Consider the following 22231-nt stretch of genomic DNA (forward strand, 5'->3'; position numbering starts at 1 on the left):
GAATCCAAGGCAACTTGCAGGTGTTTTGTTTCAACCCCGTTTAAGTCGTCAAAATATATTGTAGATTATATATAAATATGTGAACTGCTACACAACCGTGTAGACAGACAATTCACTGCTATTTTGTATGTTTAATCAAACATACTGTATATATTTATAAAAACGAGAGGAAACCATAAGACATAAGCCTCGTAATTTCACATATGGATTCATTAATGTGCAACTCCAAGATGAGAAGTTTCAAGACAAAAAAGTGACACAGTGAGAAGCTTTGGCAAACACAAGCAGGAAGCGGATTCCAAAATTGTAGTAAGCTGACAAGCTCACCCGTTCTTTTGAATACAGAAGTACCGATGCTAAAGCTTAATGTCTTACCTCTCCATGTGTCCTCCTGTCAGGGAGCATCAGTGTATTCGCATGGCTCCCCGGTACTATAGTAGATCCAATACTCATTCTGGGTCCAACTAACATGTAGCGTTTCTCTCCAGATCTGTACTGGATGCTGTGACACAGTGTCCCGTCATAATTAGTCTCTTGGAGATATTTAGAAGTATACTCTGTGGATTTAGAGCACTGCATTGCAATCAGCACGATGATACTGATGAGAAAAAGTGTTGAAACTGAGCCCAAAGTTATCATCAGGTAAAAAGTCACGTTATTATCCTCCTCGTCATTTGTTGCGCTTTTAACATCAGAAGCAGCAAAAGCCTCTTTGGGCTCCACAACTTTGACAATCACAGTAGCTGTTGCTGAGAGTGAAACGTTCCCGTTGTCTTTCACCAGTATGACCAGTTTATGCTCAGCCTCGTCCGTCTCTGTGAACGAGCGAAGTGTTCTGATCTGTCCTGTATAGCGGTCCAAGCCAAAGAGACTGTGGTCAGTAACTTCCTGCAGTGAAAACAGTAACCAGCCGTTATATCCTATATCAGCGTCATAGGCTCTGACTTTAGTCACCAAGTGTCCTGCGTTCACATTGCGGGGAATCTCCTCCACACCTTCAGCAGATCCGTTAGAGCTGAGAGGATACAAGATGATCGGAGCGTTGTCGTTCTGATCCAGAATGAACACGTGCACCGTGACGTTGCTGCTCAGTGACGGAGTCCCAGAATCTGTGGCGACAACTTGGAACTGGAACGTTTTCAGGGTTTCGAAGTCAAAACTTTTAAGAGCCAAAATATCTCCATTTTCAGAGTTGACGTTGATGAACGATGTCACTGTATTCGCATGAGCTGCATCTCTTATAATGTGGTAGGAAAGAAGAGCATTATCTTCCTCGTCATGATCAGACGCAATTACAGAAAACACCGACCCTGTTGGAGGGTTATTTTCGGTGATGTAAATATTGTATTGCCTCCCTAAAAACTCTGGGCTGTTATCGTTTACATCGGATATGATGACGCGTAACGTCTTTTCAGTTGTTAAGGCTGGTTCACCTGCATCTTTTGCAATTACTGTAATATCATACATTGATTCATTTTCCCTGTCAAGTAATGCCGTTGTCACGACAGTGTACATGTTTTCTTGTATTGAAGGTGTTATTGTGAAAGGGACATTTCCTTTTACAAAGCTGATAATTTTTCCGTTTACTCCGGAGTCCAAATCCGTAATGCTAAGAAGTGCCACCGTTGTTCCAGACCTAGAATCTTCTGGAATTTTGTTTGACAGTGACATCACCTCAATTATAGGCGCATTGTCATTTTGGTCTTTAATATTTATGCTAACGCTTTTTTCCGTTCGAAATGGAACCGCACCGCTGTCCGATGCTTGAATATTGATCTCGTAACTATCATCCACTTCATAGTCTAACTGTCCTTTCACAGTAATCTCACCTGTCATTGGCTCGACATTAAACAGTTCACGTACCTTATTATTTACATTGCCAAAAGAATAGCTAATATCTCCGTTCAAACCGTCGTCCAGGTCGGTGGCATTTAATCGAATGACTGTTGTTCCAATAGGTGCATTTTCGTTCATATCTGCAGAATACACATCTTTTGTAAAAACTGGGGCATTATCGTTCACATCTAGAACATCTATAAATATATCCATGGACCCTGATTTAGGGGGTTTCCCTCCATCCAGAGCTGTAAGAAGCAGTCTGTGGCTGCTGGCGGCCTCTCTGTCTAAGGGACTTTGTAATTGTAAAATAGGTACTTTGCCTTCTTTTCCGTTGTCTTTAACTTCCAGCCGAAAATGATTATTAGGACTTAGTTTGTACTGTTGAATGGAATTTGCTCCACCATCTGGATCGAGAGCACCATGCAACTGAAATTTGGTTCCCGGTAAAGTGGACTCTGAAATTTCGATTCTTTTGTTGTCTTCTGGGAAGGAGGGCGAGTGGTCATTTACATCTAACACTTCCACAGCCACGTAATGGATCTCGAGTGGGTTTTCTAGCACGGTTTTAAGGTTTATCAAACATACACTGGTCCGCTGACATATTTCTTCACGGTCAATGTTGCGACTTACGTATAACATTCCATCATTTTGGTTCAGTTGGAAAAGGGGTTCAGTCGAGCCAGAGACAATACGAAGTCCCCTTGATTTCAATATCAGTGGGTCTATTCCCAGATCCTTTGCGATATTCCCTACAGAAGTCCCTTCTTTGATCTCCTCCGATATAGAATATCTTATTTGTCCGGATGCGTTTCCAAAAATCAGACTAAGAAACAGCATCGAGGCGATCCCTCTGCTTCCTCGTTTCCGCGAATCAAGTCCGCTTTGTTCCATTGTCTGTGGTCAATGTATAAATCTAGTGCATACAAAATAATATACAGGCTGTTTACGTGTCCATTATTTAAAGAAAATCCACCGTCTCACGACTCGCGCAGGTTGCATAAACTCAAAGAAATCGTAAGAAAATTTCATTCCGAGGATATTGGGCGGCCAAACGGAATGCTCTAGCGGCAGTCTCACAGACATTTGGCTGGTTATCTGCGGCAATGCCTATTTATGGATGTTTAGTGCCACCATGCGATTGTAATACCAATACGGATAAATCTCACGTCCTTTTTAAAATATAATATTGCAACTAAACAATGTACAGATGTTTGATTCACCATTCATTTCACATGGAAAAGAGAAAAAAAGGTTAAATCTAGGAAGGATTTTTATTTATGTCTTATTTCATAATTTGCATTTGAAAGTAAAATACTCATACCAAATCTAAATACTGTGAAACATTAGTAGAGTAAAAAGTGCTAACCATTGTTGACAGCAGCATATGATGAAGTAAAAAAGGTTTCATTGCAACTGATATGTAAATATGTTTATATGGAGATTCACAATCACCAGCTGGAGTAACGGTATATGAACACATCTTACCTCCGCAGTAGCTGATCTCCTGTCAGGGAGCATCAGTGTATTCGCATGGCTTCCCGGGACTATAGTAGATCCAATACTCATTCTGGGTCCAACTAACATGTAGCGCTTCTCTCCAGATCTGTACTGGATGCTGTGACACAGTGTCCCATCATAATTAGTCTCTTGTAGATATTTAGAAGTATACTCTGTGGATTTAGAGCACTGCATTGCAATCAGCACGATGATACTGATGAGAAAAAGTGTTGAAACTGAGCCCAAAGTTATCATCAGGTAAAAAGTCACGTTATTCTCCTCCTCGTCATTTGTTGCACTTTTAACATCCGAAGCAGCAAAAGCCTCTTTGGGCTCCACAACTTTGACAATCACAGTAGCTGTTGCTGAGAGTGAAACGTTCCCGTTGTCTTTCACCAGTATGACCAGTTTATGCTCAGCCTCGTCCGTCTCTGTGAACGAGCGAAGTGTTCTGATCTGTCCTGTATAGCGGTCCAAGCCAAAGAGACTGTGGTCAGTAACTTCCTGCAGTGAAAACAGTAACCAGCCGTTATATCCTATATCAGCGTCATAGGCTCTGACTTTAGTCACCAAGTGTCCTGCGTTCACATTGCGGGGAATCTCCTCCACACCTTCAGCAGAACCGTTAGAGCTGAGAGGATACAAGATGATCGGAGCGTTGTCGTTCTGATCCAGAATGAACACGTGCACCGTGACGTTGCTGCTCAGTGACGGAGTCCCAGAATCTGTGGCGACAACTTGGAACTGGAACGTTTTCAGGGTTTCAAAGTCAAAGCCTTTTAGTGCTGAAATTTGACCATTGTTTGAGTTAATATTTAGGAACGATATTCTGTCATTTTGAGTTCCTTCTCTGACGATATGATAGGAAATTTCTGCATTTTCATTCAAATCTTCGTCTTTTGCGCTTACAGAGAAAATTGATCCCGCTCCTCCATTATTTTCTACGAGATAAAACTCTAAGGTGGCTTGCTGGAAATGTGGACTGTTGTCATTTACATCCGATATCTGAATAGTCAGTGTCTTCAAGGTAGATAAAGGAGGTTCACCACAATCAGTGGCCTTTAATGTTATTTCATAATGTGAAACATTTTCTCGATCCAAAATGCCCTTTGTGACGACAGAGTACGTGTTGTCCTTGTAAGAGGGCTTTAATTCAAAAGGTACGTCATTTGATATTTGCGACATAATTTTTCCATTGACACCGGAGTCCTTATCTGTTACACTAATAAGCGAAATAACTGTGCCAGGCTTTGAACCTTCAGACACTGTATTTGACAGTGATGTGACTTCTATTTCTGGTGGATTGTCGTTGACGTCTTCTATCTTTATAATGACTCTACATTCACCTGCTAATGGAGGTGTTCCCTTGTCTGATGCCTCAATGTCAAGTTCATATGCGTCGTTTTCTTCATAGTCTACCAACCCTTTAACTATAATCTCTCCAGTTAATTTATTTAACTCAAATAAATCATAGACTTTCCTTCTCAAGGTTTTTCCGAGGCTATACTCAACTTCCCCATTAGCGTCATCATCCAGATCTGTTGCATTCATTCTGAATACTAAAGTACCGACCGCAACATTTTCCTGTATTACAATTTGGAAAATCTCCTGACTAAATATTGGACGATTATCATTACTATCAAGTACAATAATAGACACGTTTAGTTTCCCTGATCTTTGGGGTTTACCTCCATCAACTGCTGTGACCAGTAGACTGTGTTTATTCTTTTTTTCTCTATCTAACGATTTCTTCAGCACTAAAAATGGTATCTTACCCTCATCGCTTTGACGAAGGTTCACTTCAAAATGTTCATTTGACGTCAAGGTGTACGTACGGATTGAGTTAATTCCAGCATCGGGGTCACCGGCAGTGTGCAGTTGAAATCGCCTTCCTGGCGATGTTTGCTCAGCTATCTCAAATATCTGTTCCCTTTCCGGAAAAATAGGAGAGTGATCATTTACATCAGTGATTTCTATAATTACGTAGTGTATTTCCAAAGGGTTTTCAACCAGGATTTTTAGCTCCATCAAGCAGTCACCCCTGCCCTGACAGAGCTCCTCTCTGTCAATGTGCTTATCGACGTACAAAGCCCCGTTATTCTGGTTTACCTCGAAAATAGAGTCCTTATTTCCAGATACAACACGGAACCGTCGAGAAATCAAAGAGGTGATTTCGAGGCCAAGATCCGTCGCAACATTTCCAACAACCGTTCCCTTTTGAACCTCCTCCGGAATAGAGTACCTTATCTGAGCAAAAGCCTGTTTTCCAAAAAGCAGGAGAGCCAAATAGAAAGCAAACCAGGAGGAGTCCTTTGTCCGAGATTTCGAAGCGATCCCCATCGTTATCCAACAACGCATTAACACACGTCTGGTTGTTACTTCAACGAAAAATGAATTACTCTTTGAATATTCCAGATTAAAAAAAAAGCAAAACGTGATTCCATCGACTGATGTGCTTGATTCAAAAACCGTGTTTGCTCTTTCAGGAGGAAATAAAAGCCTTGAAAGGGGAGGGATAAAATCGTCTTTAGCTTTCTGATGTAATAGTGACACCCAGAGGTAATTAGCAAACTGTTTTGTTTAATACAAACCATTTAAGACTATGTCTTTTAGACGCTTATGAATTAAATGACACTTGTTATTTAATTTTCTTCTTTAACATTACATGTCGGGCTAAGAAAATCTTGCTTTTCAAAACAAGACGGATAGCAACCGCTGACGAACAAAATCTTGCTCGAATAATAAAAACAATTCAGTGTTGTTACCACATCGCTCGAACATTTAAACAAAAACACTGCAACATCTTTGAACTTTTCATTCCAATGGTAAGTGTAAATATTCTGGGACACAAATGTCAGTTACCCTCTTACCATGTATTCCTAAATAACCACTAAACGTACACGTTTGCACTCGGGATAGTTAAAAAGTCAATTTCAGCACCACGGACAGCGTCCCACACAATAGGAAAATACGAAAGAGCACAAAGTGGGTGCTGTCAAAAAGTATTTCCAGCTTGTTATTACATTGACTTGAAAAAATAAAAGGCTAACTTCGAAAAGAATAATCAAACAATTATGCTGTTCTCATTGTTATTTTACATCCAAATACACCTCAAAAGCTGTCTTACCTCTCCAGGTGTCCTCCTGTCAGGGAGCATCAGCGTGTTTGCATGGCTGCCCGGGACGATCGTAGATCCTATACTCATTCTGGGTCCAACTAACATGTAGCGTTTCTCTCCAGATCTGTACTGGATGCTGTGACACAGTGTCCCGTCATAATTAGTCTCTTGTAGATATTTAGAAGTATACTCTGTGGATTTAGAGCACTGCATTGCAATCAGCACGATGATACTGATGAGGAAAAGTGTTGAAACTGAGCCCAAAGTTATCATCAGGTAAAAAGTCACGTTCTTCTCCTCCTCGTCATTTGTTGCACTTTTAACATCAGAAGCAGCAAAAGCCTCTTTGGGCTCCACAACTTTGACAATCACAGTAGCTGTTGCTGAGAGTGAAACGTTCCCGTTGTCTTTCACCAGTATGACCAGTTTATGCTCAGCCTCGTCCGTCTCTGTGAACGAGCGAAGTGTTCTGATCTGTCCTGTATAGCGGTCCAACCCAAAGAGACTGTGGTCAGTAACTTCCTGCAGTGAAAACAGTAACCAGCCGTTATATCCTATATCAGCGTCATAGGCTCTGACTTTAGTCACCAAGTGTCCTGCGTTCACATTGCGGGGAATCTCCTCCACACCTTCAGCAGAACCGTTAGAGCTGAGAGGATACAAGATGATCGGAGCGTTGTCGTTCTGATCCAGAATGAACACGTGCACCGTGACGTTGCTGCTCAGTGACGGAGTCCCAGAATCTGTGGCGACAACTTGGAACTGGAACTTTTTCAGGGTTTCAAAGTCAAAGCTTTTTAGTGCAGAAATATGTCCATTATCAGAATTAACATTTAGGAAAGAGGTCATGTCATTATGACCGCCTTTCCCTCTAATTATATGATAGGAAACGGCTGCATTGTCGTTTAAATCTCTATCATTTGCCAAGACAGAAAATATTGTATCCCCCGGAAAATTGTTTTCCATCAAATATAATTCCAAGGGACTTTGCGAAAACTCTGGAAAGTTGTCATTCACATCCGATACCTGAATGCTCAAAGTTTTGTATGCGGAAAGCGGAGGCTCACCATAATCTGTAGCTATTATTGAAATATCATAATGTGACACAGCTTCTCTGTCCAAAGTTTCCTTTGTCACTAAAGAGTACATGTTTTCTTTAAACGACGGTTTTAATTCAAATGGAACATTCCCGATCAGACTACACTTAACTTTGCCATTCAGGCCAGAATCGATATCCGTCACACTAATTAGAGAGATGACGGTACCATGTTTTGAATCCTCTGGGACCAGGCTAGATATTTGTGTTACCTCGATTTCTGGTTCATTGTCATTGACATCTTGGATCTTTATTAAAACTCTGCAGTATGTTGTTGTCGGTGGCTGACCTCTGTCTGATGCTTGGACGTCTAACTTGTAAACATCAGCTTTCTCATAGTCAATTTGTCCTTTAACTCGAATCTCGCCTGTATGCTTGTCTAGAGAAAATAACTCCAAAACCTTAGAATTAATGTCACCTCCAAAGGAGTACTCGACTTCACCATTAGCGCCCTCGTCCACATCAGTTGCTTCGACTTTGATAACTATCGTTTCTAAAGCAACGTTTTCCTGTAATATCACAGAATAAACTTCTTTCGAAAAATTAGGCCTGTTATCATTGATATCGAGAACTGTTACGGTTAGATTAAGATTCGCGGATTTCAATGGTGTCCCTCCATCCATAGCGGTTAAAATCAAACTGTGGTTTATTTTCTGTTCTCTATCCAAGGACCTCTGCAACACTAAGAAGGGAATTTTATCCTCTCCACTTTCTCGAATTTCAAGATTAAAATGATCGTTTTGACTAAGTTTATAGCGCTGAACTGAATTTATTCCAACGTCCGGATCACGTGCGCCTGGTAATTGAAATCGTGCTCCTGGCAAAGTATTCTCCGTTACTTCCAGAACCTTTTCGTTCTCAACAAACCTCGGTGAATGGTCATTTGCATCCGTTATTTCCACCGTGACATAATGGATCTCAAGCGGATTTTCAACAACAATTTTAAGATCTATTAAACAAACAACATTTCCATCGCAGAGCGTTTCTCGATCGAGATTCTTGTGAACATTCAAAACGCCATTGTTCGGATTTACCTCAAACAGCGCGTCCTGAGGTCCAGACACGATACGAAAACGCCTATTCATCAATGTACTGACATCAAGGCCTAAATCCTTCGCAACATTTCCAATAACTGATCCCAGCTTGACCTCCTCTGGAGTCGAGTATTTTATTTGAGCGGAAATCAGCTCACCGAAGCCAAACAGGAAAGCAAAAGGCAAAAGTCCCGACAAAGACGTCATTCTGCCTCTTTGTCCTTTGTTTCCACGGGTGTAATCGTTTGGAAAAGCATCCACAGATATCGTCCTCTTCAAAACGCCCGAAGTTCTCCCGAGATTATATTTCAGAAAACCAGGTTTACGACGGAGAAGTGAAATGAGAAACGAGAGCATTTGCTTTTGAGCCGAAATAAAGAATTCAAAAGGGGCAGAGTCAATTTTGATTGAAGCGTTTGCAATTCACTGATGTAACACTGACACCATGTGGACCACCAAATGCTTTAGTTTAGTATAATGGAGAAAGAGAATTTACAAGATGGAACAGAAACCTCCCTAATAACGTTGAGTGTTGGGCGCTTATGACTGACAGAATCACTCTGGAGCATAAACCACAAAAACAGGCTGCAACCGTTTTGAAGCCCATTGCCTTCAATCACTCAATTACTTCCAGTCATACTCGGAACTATCATACACTCATAGACTACTATGTCACAGCAATAATCCATGCTTCAGACGATTACCTTAAAGTATCCATAACTACCAAGTGTTGCTAAATAAATAAATAAATAATTCTCCGTCTCCAGTCGAGATGGGTTTAAAGCGACAGAATGTGAGCAAAATAATCCATCTTTCGGTGCAAGGGACAGCAACAAGTTATGAATGTAACACATTTTATATCTTCAACAGAGGGAAAGCGTTGCACACTGTCATATTTTGACAAACACCATTATTTTAATCTAACCAACAAGGCACATAACCATTTAGAAAATGTATAAATTAGGCAAGAAATGTTACAATAGATTTAGTTGAACAAAAACAATAAAATAATTTTATTTCTTACCTCTCCATGTGTCCTCCTGTCAGGAAGCATCAGTGTATTCGCATGGCTTCCCGGGACTATAGTAGATCCTATACTCATTCTGGGTCCAACTAACATGTAGCGCTTCTCTCCAGATCTGTACTGGATGCTGTGACACAGTGTCCCGTCATAATTAGTCTCTTGTAGATATTTAGAAGTATACTCTGTGGATTTAGAGCACTGCATTGCAATCAGCACGATGATACTGATGAGAAAAAGCGTTGAAACTGAGCCCAAAGTTATCATCAGGTAAAAAGTCACGTTATTATCCTCCTCGTCATTCGTTGCACTTTTAACATCAGAAGCAGCAAAAGCCTCTTTGGGCTCCACAACTTTGACAATCACAGTAGCTGTTGCTGAGAGTGAAACGTTCCCGTTGTCTTTCACCAGTATGACCAGTTTATGCTCAGCCTCGTCCGTCTCTGTGAACGAGCGAAGTGTTCTGATCTGTCCTGTATAGCGGTCCAAGCCAAAGAGACTGTGGTCAGTAACTTCCTGCAGTGAAAACAGTAACCAGCCGTTATATCCTATATCAGCGTCATAGGCTCTGACTTTAGTCACCAAGTGTCCTGCGTTCACATTGCGGGGAATCTCCTCCACACCTTCAGCAGAACCGTTAGAGCTGAGAGGATACAAGATGATCGGAGCGTTGTCGTTCTGATCCAGAATGAACACGTGCACCGTGACGTTGCTGCTCAGTGACGGAGTGCCAGAATCTGTGGCGATAACTTGGAACTGGAACGTTTTCAAGGTTTCAAAGTCAAAACTTTTGAGCGCAGAAATGAGTCCATTATCAGAATTAATATTCAGGAAGGAGGTCACGTCATTTGCGCTCCCTTCTCTCACAATTCGATAGGAAATAGCTGCATTCTCATTCAAATCGCTGTCCGTAGCCCTTACAGAAAAAATTAAACTTCCAGCAACGTTATTTTCTTCCAAGTAAAACTGTAATGGACTTAGAAAGAATTGTGGTTTATTGTCGTTAACATCTGATATGTCAATGCGAAGGGTTTTAAATGTCGATAAGGGAGGTTCACCACAATCGGTGGCTTTTATTGTTATTTCATAATGGGACACCTCCTCTCGATTTAAGACATCTGTAGTAACTACTGAATATATGTTTTCCTTATAAGAAGGTTTTAATTCAAAAGGCACGTCCGAGGTTATGCTTGAAATTATTTTCCCGTTCAAACCGGAGTCTTTATCCTTCACACTAATAAGTGAAATAACTGCGCCAACTTTTACATCTTCAGACACTGTATTTGACAGTGAAGTGATTTCTATTGTTGGTGGATTATCATTGACGTCTTTAATCTTTATAATGACTCTACACTCACCTGTGAGAGGAGGCGCTCCTTTATCGGATGCCTCAACGTCCAGTTTATGAACATCATTTTCTTCATAGTCCACTTGTCCTTTAACTCTAATGTCTCCCGTTGATTTATCCAATTCAAAAATCTCATAAACCCTTTTCTTCTGAGTTTTACCAAGGATGTATTCAATTTCCCCATTGATGCCTTCATCGGAATCCGTTGCGTTTATTCTAAATACTGATGTACCGATTGAAACGTTTTCTTGTATTGTAATTTCGTATATTTCCTGACTAAACATCGGACGATTGTCATTAATGTCAAGAACAATAATAGAAACATTTAGTGTCCCAGACGTTGGAGGTTTACCTCCATCCACTGCTGTGACCAATAGACTGTGTTTCTTCTTTTGTTCCCTATCTAACGATTTCTTCAGCACTAAAAACGGTATTTTTTCCTCATCGCTTGGCCGCAGGTCTACTTCAAAGTGGTCGTTTGACGTCAAAGTGTATGCGCGGATTGAGTTAATTCCAGCATCGGGATCACGAGCAGTATGCAGTTGGAATCGCTTTCCTGGCAATGTATGCTCAGCTATTTCAAATACCTGCTCCCTTTCAGGAAAACTAGGACGGTGATCATTTACATCGGTAATTTCTACAACCACGTAGTGTATTTCCAAAGGATTTTCGACTATGACTTTCAGCTCCATCAGACACGCACCACCACCGTGACAGAGCTCCTCCCTGTCCATCTTCTTAAACACGTACAGAGCCCCATTGTTCTGGTTTAACTCAAACAATACATCCTTGGATTCAGAAACAACACGGAAGCGTCGGCCAAGCAAAGCGGACATGTCTAGGCCAAGGTCCTTTGCGACATTTCCAACAACAGTTCCTTCTTGTACCTCCTCTGGAATAGAGTACCGTATTTCTGCCAATGCCGATATTGCGACAAACAACAGGAGAGCAAAATTAAAAGCAAAAGCGGAGAAAACCCTTCTTTGAGTTTCTCTTTCGATCCCCATCGTTACTCAACACCACAGAGGCAGTTCAAAAAAAGTAAAGCAAACACAGGATTTGTTGTATATTCACAAGGAGCAAAACAGAAATCCGTCATGTAAGGAGCTCGAGTCTGCCTTCCTGCGCGTTCAAAGGAGCAACAAAAGCTTCATGAGGGGAGGTGCCAAGATATACCAATATAATACTGACACCCAGGGGTCGATTACGAGGCAGTGCACTTAAACCGGAAAATATTAAGACCGTATGTAGCCCTTTTTATTCCACCATAAAATCCGTTGATGGAGGCGTTGACTTTGTGTGGGAAACAAGAAGTGCGCGTAATGTCTCTTGAAGATTAGGAAAATATGTGTTAGTTAAATAACATATCTAATCGTCCTCCCCGGGTATTATGTATATTTTTGTAAATCAATTTAATTAGTCTTTTTTAAGCATGGTTTTGTCTAACAAAAAGGTGCCACGCGTGTTTCAGAACCTTGGATGGAGATCGGAACCAGACATTTTTTTGGTATTTTATAGACTCATCAACCGATACGAAGGCAACTTGAAATGTTTGGGTTGGATGTATTTTATGATTTAAATTCATGCTTGCAGAAGCGTCACAGACAGGTCCCAAATATATATTGCAATCATATCTTTGAGAAAAGAAAACCAAAGTATTTCTGTAAATTAGAAGTGCATTTAACCTGTTTTGAATATTTTGTATTCATCAGCTGACAACATCAACAAACACTTGTTAATCGACGTGTGTAAACGTATGGTGCTTCATATCCCTTACTTCTGTAATTGTCCATGCTGGATTAGTCGAATATCTATGTACACAGTAATATTTGTAAAACATGATATCTGGGCCGAATGTACACACGCCCTGCATTAATGCGCGTTCTAGGAGAAGGCGGGTCTAAGAAGCACTTCAGCCGATTGCTAAGGATTAAAACGGGGTCTAACATTAGCCAATCAGTGTCCTTAAATAGACTTAGCTTGGGAAAACATTGGTTTCGCCCCAAGCTTGATATTCTCTCTCTCTCATATATATATATATATATATATATATATAGTTCAACACCTTTGAGAGTGGTCACAACCAAAGAAAGCTGCATTTGTCGGTAATACTTTTAAGATCTTACCTCTCCAGATGCCAGTCTCCTGTCAGGGAGCATCAGTGTATTCGCATGGCTGCCAGGGACGATGGTAGATCCTATACTCATTCTGGGTCCAACTAACATGTAGCGTTTCTCTCCAGATCTGTACTGGATGCTGTGACACAGTGTCCCGTCATAATTAGTCTCTTGTAGATATTTAGAGGTATATTCTGTGGATTTAGACCACTGCATTGCAATCAGCACGATGATACTGATGAGAAAAAGTGTTGAAACTGAGCCCAAAGTTATCATCAGGTAAAAAGTCACGTTATTCTCCTCCTCGTCATTTGTTGCACTTTTAACATCCGAAGCAGCAAAAGCCTCTTTGGGCTCCACAACTTTGACAATCACAGTAGCTGTTGCTGAGAGTGAAACGTTCCCGTTGTCTTTCACCAGTATGACCAGTTTATGCTCAGCCTCGTCCGTCTCTGTGAACGAGCGAAGTGTTCTGATCTGTCCTGTATAGCGGTCCAACCCAAAGAGACTGTGGTCAGTAACTTCCTGCAGTGAAAACAGTAACCAGCCGTTATATCCTATATCAGCGTCATAGGCTCTGACTTTAGTCACCAAGTGTCCTGCGTTCACATTGCGGGGAATCTCCTCCACACCTTCAGCAGAACCGTTAGAGCTGAGAGGATACAAGATGACTGGAGCGTTGTCGTTCTGATCCAGAATGAACACGTGCACCGTGACGTTGCTGCTCAGTGACGGAGTCCCAGAATCTGTGGCGACAACTTGAAACTGGAACGTTTTCAGGGTTTCAAAGTCAAAGCTTTTTAGTGCTGAAATATGTCCATTATCAGAATTAACGTTTAGGAAAGAGGCCATGTCATTATGACCGCCTTTCCCTCTAATTATATGATAGGAAACGGCTGCATTGTCGTTTAAATCTCTATCATTTGCCAAGACAGAAAATATCGAATCGCCAGGAAAATTGTTTTCCATCAAATATAATTCCACGGGACTTTGCGAAAACTCTGGAAAGTTGTCATTCACATCCGATACCTGAATGCTCAAAGTTTTGTATGCGGAAAGCGGAGGCTCACCATAATCTGTAGCTATTATTGAAATATCATAATGTGAAACAGCTTCTCTGTCCAAAGTTTCCTTTGTCACTAAAGAGTACATGTTTTCTTTAAACGACGGTTTTAATTCAAATGGAACATTCCCGATCAGACTACACTTAACTTTGCCATTCAGGCCAGAATCGATATCCGTCACACTAATTAGAGAGATGACGGTACCATGTTTTGAATCCTCTGGGACCAGGCTAGATATTTGTGTTACCTCGATTTCTGGTTCATTGTCATTGACATCTTGGATCTTTATTATAACGCTGCAGTCCGTTGTTGTCGGTGAGTGACCTCTGTCTGATGCTTGGACGTCTAACTTGTAAACATCAGCTTTCTCATAGTCAATTTGTCCTTTAACTCGAATCTCGCCTGTATGCTTGTCTAGAGAAAATAACTCCAAAACCTTAGAATTAATGTCACCTCCAAAGGAGTACTCGACTTCACCATTAGCGCCCTCGTCCACATCAGTTGCTTCGACTTTGATAACTATCGTTTCTAAAGCAACGTTTTCCTGTAATATCACAGAATAAACTTCCTTCGAAAAATTAGGCCTGTTATCATTGATATCGAGAACTGTTACGGTTAGATTAAGATTCGCGGATTTCAATGGTATCCCTCCATCCATAGCGGTTAAAATCAAACTGTGGTTTATTTTCTGTTCTCTATCCAAGGACCTCTGCAACACTAAGAAGGGAATTTTATCGTCCCCCCTTTCTCGAATTTCAAGATTAAAATGATCGTTTTGACTAAGTTTATAGCGCTGAACTGAATTTATTCCAACGTCCGGATCACGTGCGCCTGGTAATTGAAATCGTGCTCCTGGCAAAGTATTCTCCGTTATTTCCAGAACCTTTTCGTTCTCAATAAACCTCGGTGAATGGTCATTTGCATCCGTTATTTCCACCGTGACATAATGGATCTCAAGTGGATTTTCAACAATAATTTTAAGATCTATTAAACAAACAACATTTCCATCGCAGAGCGTTTCTCGATCGAGATTCTTGTGAACATTCAAAACGCCATTGTTCGGATTTACCTCAAACAGCGCGTCCTGAGGTCCAGACACAATACGAAAACGCCTATTCATCAATGTACTGACATCAAGGCCTAAATCCTTCGCAACATTTCCAATAACTGATCCCAGCTTGACCTCCTCTGGAGTCGAGTATTTAATTTGAGCGGAAATCAGCTCACCGAAGCCAAACAGGAAAGCAAAAAGCAAAAGTCCCGACAAAGACGTCATTCTGCCTCTTTGTCCTTTGTTTCCACGGGTGTAATCATTTGGAAAAGCATCCACAGATATCGTCCTCTTCAAAACGCCCGAAGTTCTCCCGAGATTATATTTCAGAAAACCAGGTTTACGACGGAGAAGTGAAATGAGAAACGAGAGCATTTGCTTTTGAGCCGAAATAAAGAATTCAAAAGGGGCAGAGTCAATTTAGATTGAAGCGTTTGCAATTCACTGATGTAACACTGACACCACGTGGACCACCAAATGCTTTAGTTTAGTGTAAGGGAGAAGGAGAATTTACAACATGGAAATTAAATATCCCTATTAAAGTTGAGTCGTGTGCGCTTATGACTGACATTACATGTCATTTTGACAGAATCACACTGGAGCATAAAGCACAAAAACAGGCTGCAACCCTTTAGAAGCTCAATGCCATCAATCAAGTACTTCCAGTCATACTCGGAACCATAATACACTAATAGATTAACATACTCACAGCAATAATCCATGCTTCAGACGATTACTATTTTAATCTAACCAACAAGGAACATACATATTTTGAAAATGTATAAATTGGGCAAGAAATGTTACAATAGATTTAGTTAAACAAAAACAATAAAATCATAGATTATTTCTTACCTCTCCATGTGTCCTCCTGTCAGGGAGCATCAGTGTGTTTGCATGGCTCCCCGGTACTATAGTAGATCCTATACTCATTCTGGGTCCAACTAACATGTAGCGTTTCTCTCCAGATCTGTACTGGATGCTGTGACACAGTGTTCCGTCATAATTAGTCTCTTGGAGATATTTAGAAGTATACTCTGTGGATTTAGAGCACTGCATTGCAATCAGGACGATGATACTGATGAGAAAAAGCGTTGAAACTGAGCCCAAAGTTATCATCAGGTAAAAAGTCACGTTATTATCCTCCTCGTCATTTGTTGCACTTTTAACATCCGAAGCAGCAAAAGCCTCTTTGGGCTCCACAACTTTGACAATCACAGTAGCTGTTGCTGAGAGTGAAACGTTCCCGTTGTCTTTCACCAGTATGACCAGTTTATGCTCAGCCTCGTCCGTCTCTGTGAACGAGCGAAGTGTTCTGATCTGTCCTGTATAGCGGTCCAACCCAAAGAGACTGTGGTCAGTAACTTCCTGCAGTGAAAACAGTAACCAGCCGTTATATCCTATATCAGCGTCATAGGCTCTGACTTTAGTCACCAAGTGTCCTGCGTTCACATTGCGGGGAATCTCCTCCAGACCTTCAGCAGAACCGTTAGAGCTGAGAGGATACAAGATGATCGGAGCGTTGTCGTTCTGATCCAGAATGAACACGTGCACCGTGACGTTGCTGCTCAGTGACGGAGTGCCAGAATCTGTGGCGACAACTTGGAACTGGAACGTTTTCAGGGTTTCAAAGTCAAAACTTTTTAGTGCTGAAATATCTCCATTTTCAGAGTTAATACTGAGGAATGATGTTACATCATTCTCAGTTGCTCCTCTTACAACACGAAAAGAAATTGCTGCATTGTTATTCACATCTTGGTCCGTTGCGCTTACAGAAAAAATAGAGGCTCCAGCAGCATTATTTTCTTTAAGGTAAAACTGTGATCGATTTCGATCAAACTGTGGACTGTTGTCATTCACATCCGATATATTAATACTCAGTTTTTTGACAGTAGATAAGGGAGGTTCACCACAATCGGTGGCTTTTATTATTATTTCATAATGTGACGCCTCCTCTCGATCCAAAAAGCCTTTAGTGACAACTGAATATATATTATCCTTATAGGAAGGTTTTAATTCAAAAGGCACGCCTGAAATTATTCTTGTTATAATCTTTCCATTTACTCCAGAGTCTCTATCCATAGTACTAAGCAATGAAATGACTGTTCCAGGCTTTGAGTCTTCAGACACTATATTTGAAAGAGACGTCACATCTATTTCTGGTGGATTGTCATTGACGTCTTTAATTTTTATAATGACTCTACACTCACCTGTCAGGGGAGGAGTTCCTTTATCGGATGCCTCAATATCCAGTTTATAGACATCGTTTTCTTCATAGTCGACTACTTCTTTAATTGTAATCATTCCAGTTGATTTATCTAATTCAAAAATGTCATACACTTTTTTCTTCATAGTTTTTCCAAGGCTGTATTCAATTTCACTATTGGTGCCTTCATCGGAATCAGTTGCATTAAGTTGGATTACTGAAGTGCCGACTGAAACATTTTCGTTCAATGTAATTTGATAAATCTCCTGACTAAAAATTGGTCGATTGTCATTACTGTCAAGAACGATAATAGAAACATTTAGAGTCCCAGATTTTGGAGGTTTACCGCCATCGACTGCTGTAACCACTAGAGTGTGATTGTTCTTTTGTTCTCTATCTAATGATTTCTTCAGCACTAAAAATGGTATTTTATCCTCATCGCTTTGACGAACATCTACTTCAAAATAATCGTTGGATGTCAAAGTGTATGTGCGGATTGAGTTAATTCCAGCATCGGGATCGCGAGCGGCGTGTAGTTGAAATCGCCTCCCTGGTAAGGTTTGTTCCCCTATTTCAAATTGTTGTTCATTTTCGGGGAACCATGGAAAGTGATCGTTGACATCTGTAATTTCTACAACCACGTAATGCATTTCCAAGGGGGTTTCGACGAGTATTTTCAGTTCAATTAGACATGCACCATCGCCGCGACAGAGATCCTCTCTGTCGATTTTACTGTGGACATACAGAGCCCCGTTTTCTTGATTTACCTCAAAAAATACCTCCTTTGATCCAGAAACAACACGGAACCGTCGTTCGGATAATGATGTAATTTCAATGCCAAGATCCTTTGCTACATTCCCAACAGCAGTTCCTTCTTTTGCCTCCTCTGGAACAGAGTATCTAATCTGCGCAAAAGCCGACTTTCCGGCGAAAAGCAATAGAGCCATTGGAAAAACAAATACATAAAACTCCCTCTTTCGACCTTTTTTTTCGGACTCCATCATTAACATAAAATAAAAAAACACGTTATAAAGATTCTACTGCGACAAAAAAAATGTATATATCCAATCCGTTTTCGATCAAATTATTACAAAATGCACATTGTGAATCCACCGGTTCAGGTTCTCCGTTCAAATAAATGCCCTGCTGTATGAATGGCAGACAAGAGATTGTCCAGGGGAGGTACAACGTCTCCAAAAATGTCCCAATGTTACAGTGACACCAAGAGGTTATTAAAAGAATTCCATAAAGATAGAGTCAAGGATTACCTTTGCCCCAATCCGTAGGCGGAACCTTTAAAATGAGTCCACAGTCTACAGACATAAGTGTCCAGAGTTTGTTTGACTTAAGAAGGAACCACTACCACTCAAACAAGGTGACCTCAAATATGGTTGTGTTGCTCTAATAGTATTGTAGTTGAAAACAAATAGAGAAGATGATTCAGGAACTGATCAAATATTTCATTCTTTCAATAATGTTTTGATATGAACAATAAAACCATAAGACATAAATCAACACAAACACCACCAACGTAATGCCTTTCAATCTCTTACTTGTAAGAATTTCACAAAATCTCAGCAACGGCAAAAGTCAACAACAACGAAGTGACGAAGTGAAATATATATATTGACATGTTTCAGCACCTTGGAGAGCGGTCGCAACCAAGGAAAGAGCTGCATTTGTAGGGAATACTTTTAAGATCTTACCTCTCCAGGGGCCTGTCTCCTGTCAGGGAGCATCAGTGTGTTTGCATGGCTCCCCGGGACTATAGTAGATCCTATACTCATTCTGGGTCCAACTAACATGTAGCGTTTCTCTCCAGATCTGTACTGGATGCTGTGACACAGTGTTCCGTCATAATTGGTCTCTTGTAGATATTTAGAAGTATACTCTGTGGATTTAGAGCACTGCATTGCAATCAGCACGATGATACTGATGAGAAAAAGCGTTGAAACTGAGCCCAAAGTTATCATCAGGTAAAAAGTCACGTTATTATCCTTCTCGTCATTTGTTGCACTTTTAACATCCGAAGCTGCAAAAGCCTCTTTGGCCTCCACAACTTTGACAATCACAGTAGCTGTTGCTGAGAGTGAAACGTTCCCGTTGTCTTTCACCAGTATGACCAGTTTATGCTCAGCCTCGTCCGTCTCTGTCAACGAGCGAAGTGTTCTGATCTGTCCTGTATAGCGGTCCAACCCAAAGAGACTGTGGTCAGTAACTTCCTGCAGTGAAAACAGTAACCAGCCGTTATATCCTATATCAGCGTCATAGGCTCTGACTTTAGTCACCAAGTGTCCTGCGTTCACATTGCGGGGAATCTCCTCCACACCTTCAGCAGAACCGTTAGAGCTGAGAGGATACAAGATGATGGGAGCGTTGTCGTTCTGATCCAGAATGAACACGTGCACCGTGACGTTGCTGCTCAGAGACGGAGTCCCAGAATCTGTGGCGACAACTTGGAACTGGAACGTTTTCTGGGTTTCAAAGTCAAAACTTTTTAGTGCGGTAATACGTCCGTATTCTGAATTTACATTCAGGAAAGATGTCACTTCACGATGTACCCCACTGCTTCTCACAATGTGGTATGCGATTGCTGCATTTTCATTCAGATCGCTATCAGCAGCACTGACGGAAATTATTGATTCGCCCGGGTAATTGTTTTCTACCAAATACAGTTCAACTGGATTCTGACTAAACACTGGTCTATTGTCATTTACATCTGACACCTCAACGCTCAAGGATTTTACGATGGAGAGAGAAGGATCACCACAGTCATTAGCTGTTATTGTGATATCATAATGGGATACACTTTCTCTGTCCAAATGCCCCTTTGTGACAAGTGAGTACATGTTTTCCTCAATGGATGGTGTCAAGTCGAACGGGACATCGTCCAATATTTTACAAATCACTTTCCCATTTAATCCAGAGTCTTTGTCCATTACACTAATAAGGGATATAACTGTGCCAGGTTTTGAATCTTCTGGGACGACTTTGGACAATGATGTTACTTCAATTTCTGGCTGGTTATCATTCAAATCTTTTATTTTTATCACAACTCTACTTTCGGCTGTCCAAGGTGGATGGCCTTTATCAGATGCCTGCAGATCCAATCTATAAATCTCAATTTCCTCAAAGTCCACTTTTCCTTTCACTCGAATCTCACCCGTGAGGCTGTCTAATTCGAATGTGTCCTGCACCTTTTTCTTCTGTGTTTTTCCAAATGTGTATTCAATTTCACTGTTCAAACCTTCGTCCAAATCTGTTGCGTTTAATTGTATTACAGGAGTTCCTATTGGGGAATTTTCATCTAATGAAACAGTGTAAATGTCTCTGCTGAACACGGGGCGGTTATCATTTGCATCCAGCACAGTTATAGTCAAATTAAGGCTCCCAGATTTTGACGGACTTCCTCCATCAAGAGCCATTAACACTAAATGGTGCTCTGACTTTTGCTCTCTGTCTAAGGGCCTTTTCAGCACTAAAAATGGTATTTTGTCCTCCTCGCTGTCTCTGATTTCAGTATCGAAAAGATCATTTGGGTTCAACTTATACAATTGAACGGACTGTGGACCTATATCAGGGTCTCTAGCTGCATGAATTTGGAAACGAGTACCTGGAGGAGTATGCTCTGCTATTTCCAGTTGCTGCTCGCTTTCGGGAAAAACCGGAGAATGGTCATTAACATCCAATATTTCAACGCCAACGTAATGTATTTCCAGTGGGCTTTCAACAACAATTTTCAGGTTTATCAAACAAACCTTAATTCCATCACAGAGCTCTTCGCGGTCCACGATATTTCCAATAGACAACACTCCGTTGTTTTGATTCAAGTGAAACAGAGCATGGTTGGGGCCCGACACAATACGAAACCGTCTCCCCGTCAAAGTGCTGATGTCAAGCCCCAAATCCTTGGCAACATTTCCGACAGGGGATCCGACTTGTATTTCCTCTGGAACGGAGTATCGAAGCTGAGCAAAAACATTTTCCCCGCACCACTGCAACAAAATCCCGGCAACCCACCAGCCGCTCACTCGGCGCCTTTGTCTTCGATCTCCCATTGTGAAGCAAAAAAAATCGTATGGGTAATTTATTGAAACAATTGCTCAACGAAGCAAACCAATAAAATCCATTTTAAGATCCTCTATTTTCGTTAACAAAATATACCGCTGTTCATATTACTTGACCAACACCGATGTGTACTCCGTCAGCGTACTTCCTCCATAAGATATGATCCAGAGATGGGCAGGGCCTCTACCGAATTAGCCACACAGCAACTATTTAGGTGACACTGACACCATGTGACCATTGAGCAACAACAACGAAATCCCAAATACTTCGCACTTAACATAGATTGCAAAGCGTGCCTGACAGTATGCTGCGATTAATAGAGAACGTAGAACAAGTGATCAACTACTGTAAAATCTCCCTTCACGTGGATGCGTCGGTCTTCCTCATCCATGGCATGTTTCTCAGTGCCATGACAAGCGAGGGACACGCGTTTAGATGTATATTTTAAACCTGAAAACGGCTCAATTTTGTTGAATAAAAAGTTTAAATTTAAAAAAAAAAAAAGGTTGGAAGCCTTTTTTGCATTTGTTCGAGAATCATTTATTAAAAAGAAAAAAAAAAAATATTTCAGAACCACAGATCACAAATTCACGCCACCACAAAACAGGTGTCTACTTCTTCATCCTGGCTATGTCCAAGCAATGTTGTGACAAAGAATGACGCTAAAAACATGCTAAAGTGGCGAGGTGGTGTGTGCGTGCGACAAACCCGATGTGTTTAAAAGCAAGAGAATTTATTACACAAGTTAAAAACAGTCAACCTCAACATAAAAGAC

The 22231-nt window shown here is 41.0% G+C and overlaps 1 protein-coding gene across 8 annotated transcripts in view; it reads right to left on the reverse strand.

Moving 5' to 3' along the window:
• Nucleotides 1-22231, reverse strand: part of LOC120817097 (protocadherin alpha-C2) — a 161443-nt gene that overhangs the window by 136171 nt on the left and 3041 nt on the right. The window contains exon 1 of one of the 8 annotated variants that reach the window (XM_040172923.2): nt 19095-21954. The exons of 1 other annotated variant lie outside the window; for it this stretch is intronic. In XM_040172923.2, the coding sequence (XP_040028857.2) occupies nt 19095-21446 (2352 nt within the window). In that variant the 5' untranslated portion in view covers nt 21447-21954. Of the gene's footprint in view, nt 1-375; nt 2923-3324; nt 5813-6463; nt 9162-9608; nt 12977-13079; nt 15582-16037; nt 18535-19094; nt 21955-22231 lie in introns of those variants that run through there. 6 more of the 8 variants (XM_078101278.1, XM_040172911.2, XM_040172924.2 and 3 more) reach the window with 6 other exon arrangements.

Source organism: Gasterosteus aculeatus, chromosome 4, assembly GCF_964276395.1.
Source record: "Gasterosteus aculeatus chromosome 4, fGasAcu3.hap1.1, whole genome shotgun sequence".
In the NCBI taxonomy this organism is placed as follows: Eukaryota; Metazoa; Chordata; class Actinopteri; order Perciformes; family Gasterosteidae; genus Gasterosteus; species Gasterosteus aculeatus.